At 44.4% G+C, this 2,656-nt stretch overlaps 1 protein-coding gene across 3 annotated transcripts in view; it reads right to left on the minus strand.

Annotated features, from left to right (window-relative positions):
• Positions 1-489: 489 nt before the first annotated feature.
• Positions 490-2,656, minus strand: part of LOC108363580 (probable methylmalonate-semialdehyde dehydrogenase [acylating], mitochondrial) — a 5,844-nt gene continuing 3,677 nt past the window's right edge. For all 3 annotated transcript variants that reach the window (XM_017616972.1, XM_017616973.1, XM_017616974.1), the window contains exons 2-3: positions 2,062-2,416; positions 490-2,003 (exon numbers count right to left, since the gene is read on the minus strand). In XM_017616972.1, the coding sequence (XP_017472461.1) occupies positions 826-2,003; positions 2,062-2,416 (1,533 nt within the window). In that variant the 3' untranslated portion in view covers positions 490-825. The remainder of the gene's footprint in view (positions 2,004-2,061; positions 2,417-2,656) is intronic.

Below are 2,656 nucleotides of genomic sequence, written 5' to 3' on the forward strand. Positions count from 1 at the left end.
TATTTTTGTTTTGCCTGCCAAATCGAGGGCTTTGACTCATCCAACATTCAATGCGATTGGACAATCACTGCAAGGATCCAATGAATTTATGAGTATCTACAAATTTGACAATGTCAATGAGGCAATAAAATTGAATATCCTTCCATTCTTGTCAATATCCTTTCGCTATGCAAACGTAGAATGCCGCAGGCTAAACAGAAGATTAAAGGGTACCACTGGAAGGGTATGACAGTCTTATTACTTTTATGACTATCGCACGTAATTTTCGCAAGATTGCGCTCACAATTTACGATATCATATTTTGTGCTCAATGATTGTTTCTGTCAATAAAATATCAAATGTCACAGCAAGCATTCAATTTCTCACCATCGATGAGCATTCCTACATACATATAGTCATACAAGATGTACATATATGTACATATTTCAGCTTTCGCTTAAAGCACACCCTTCGTTATACATTCCAATGAATATGTATACACTTTATATATATTTCTTATATCCTGTATTTCTTTATTATTTTATTTCAATATCAGAGTATGTATCATGTGCTTTCATATCTTTACCTTTAGTACAACAAACAAGTCCTTAAAATCTTTACATCCTTAACAAAATAAACAAAAATAAATGCAACGTTTCCTTATATGGATTTTTATGAAAATCTACGAATATAAAAATATATTTATATACTTATGTACGAAGGTACACTTCCCATTTCGGTATCGGTCTTCGACTCTAAGCCACTTGCAACTGGTAGACTTACGCCTGGCACTATCACTTAACTTTGTGCATAGCATTTGGTAAAATCTAAATAGCCTTTAGGCCTCTACTTCATAGTCGGCATTGCCACGGCCGCCTGTGTGTGCGTCACATCCGTTTCGCGCCATAGCTGTGTCACGGTCTTAGTTTGGGTGTAGAACTTGATGCCCATTTTGCCGTAGAAGTGATGATCTCCACGGAACGAGCCACGTGTGCCGGTGAACGAGAACATAGGAAGGGGCACAGGGATGGGCACATTAACACCAACTTGACCCACGTCGATCTCGTTGACGAATTTGCGAGCGGTGGCGCCATTGGTGGTGAAGATGGCAGTGCCGTTGCCGTAGGGATTCGCATTGACTGTTTGAATGGCTTCATCGAGGGTGTCGGCATTCAAGATCACTAGCACGGGACCGAAAATTTCCTCTTTGTAGCACTGCATATCGGGCTTGACGTCGGAGAGAATAGTCGGGCCGACGAAGTAGCCAGCCTCGTAACCAGGTACCTTAACGTTGCGTCCATCCAGTATAAGCTTAGCGCCCTCCTTTACACCAGACTCAACGAGGTCGTTAATACGTTTTTTCGATTGCGCGCTTATTACCGGCCCAACATCAGTTCCGGGCACATGTCCAGCGTTCACTTTCAGCTTTTTGGCACGTTCTACCAAATCGGGTATCCATTTCTGTGCTTCGCCAACGAAGACGGCAGTTGAAAGCGCCATACATCTTTGACCCGCAGCACCGAAAGCAGCACCAGCCAATTGGTTCAAGGTGTTCTCTTTGTTTGCATCGGCCATGATCACGCCATGATTCTTGGCGCCCATGTTACTCTGTACACGTTTGCCATTTTTGCCCGCGCGTTCGTAAATGTACTTGCCGGCGGCGTCGGAGCCTACAAAGGACACCGCCTTGATTTCAGGTGCGTCGCAGATGAAGTTGACAGCGTCGTGCTGGCCATGGATGACATTAACAACGCCGGGTGGACAGCCAGCTTCGTTGAGCAGCTCCATCAGTAGCATAGTCGAGCCAGGTACACGCTCCGAAGGTTTCAGCAGCATGGTATTGCCGCAGGTGATGGCGACAGGGAACATCCAAAGTGGTATCATCGCGGGAAAGTTGAATGGCGCGATGCCGGCGGTCACACCCAGTGGCAAAACCAGCGAGTAGGTGTCCATGTCGCGTGCTACATTAGCCACAGTTTCACCCATGGCGAGCGAGGGAATGCTGCAGGAGTGCTCAACCACCTCTGTTTGGATGTAAAGAGAAAAATTTCATTTTTTTCGCGTGAAATTGTGAAAACTTACGTAAGCCGCGCAATACATCCCCTTCAGCATCAGCCAGTGTCTTGCCCTGTTCCTTGGTGATGTTCTTGGCCAATTCGCCCATATTCTCCTTGATTAGTGCTTGCAATTTGAACATGACCTGCTGGCGCGACAACACAGATTGCTGACTCCACGATTTGAAGGCTTTCTTGTTGGACTCCAAGGCAGCCTGCATCTCAGCTTGTGTGCACTTTGGCACGCGACTGATGACATCGTCGGTGGCGGGGTCGTGCAAATCGATCCATTCTTTCGTTTTTGACTCCACGAATTTGCCATCAATGAACATTTTTGTGGTGGCGGGAGCGGAAGAATAGCTGCGCTTAGCCAATAAGCGGCTCTGCAGTGAAAAGAGAAAAATGTATTAGAATATCATATTAATTTAGCACTAAGTGGAGGTATTTCGAGGAGACCAAAAAGTGTTCTGGCCATACCATTTTAATTACTTTCTATTTGCATTAGCTTATTTAAATTCGCTTTCTTTTCTACCTACATACATAGTTCGCTTATTTTCTCCGTTGTTTAATTTATTAGTTGCATTCTTTATTAAAAGGGCTACGAACTGTTAAACATGCTAATT

Source organism: Rhagoletis zephyria, unplaced genomic scaffold (genome assembly GCF_001687245.7).
Source record: "Rhagoletis zephyria isolate East Lansing unplaced genomic scaffold, Rhagoletis_zephyria_1.1 Rzeph_scaffold_01313, whole genome shotgun sequence".
Taxonomy (NCBI): Eukaryota; Metazoa; Arthropoda; class Insecta; order Diptera; family Tephritidae; genus Rhagoletis; species Rhagoletis zephyria.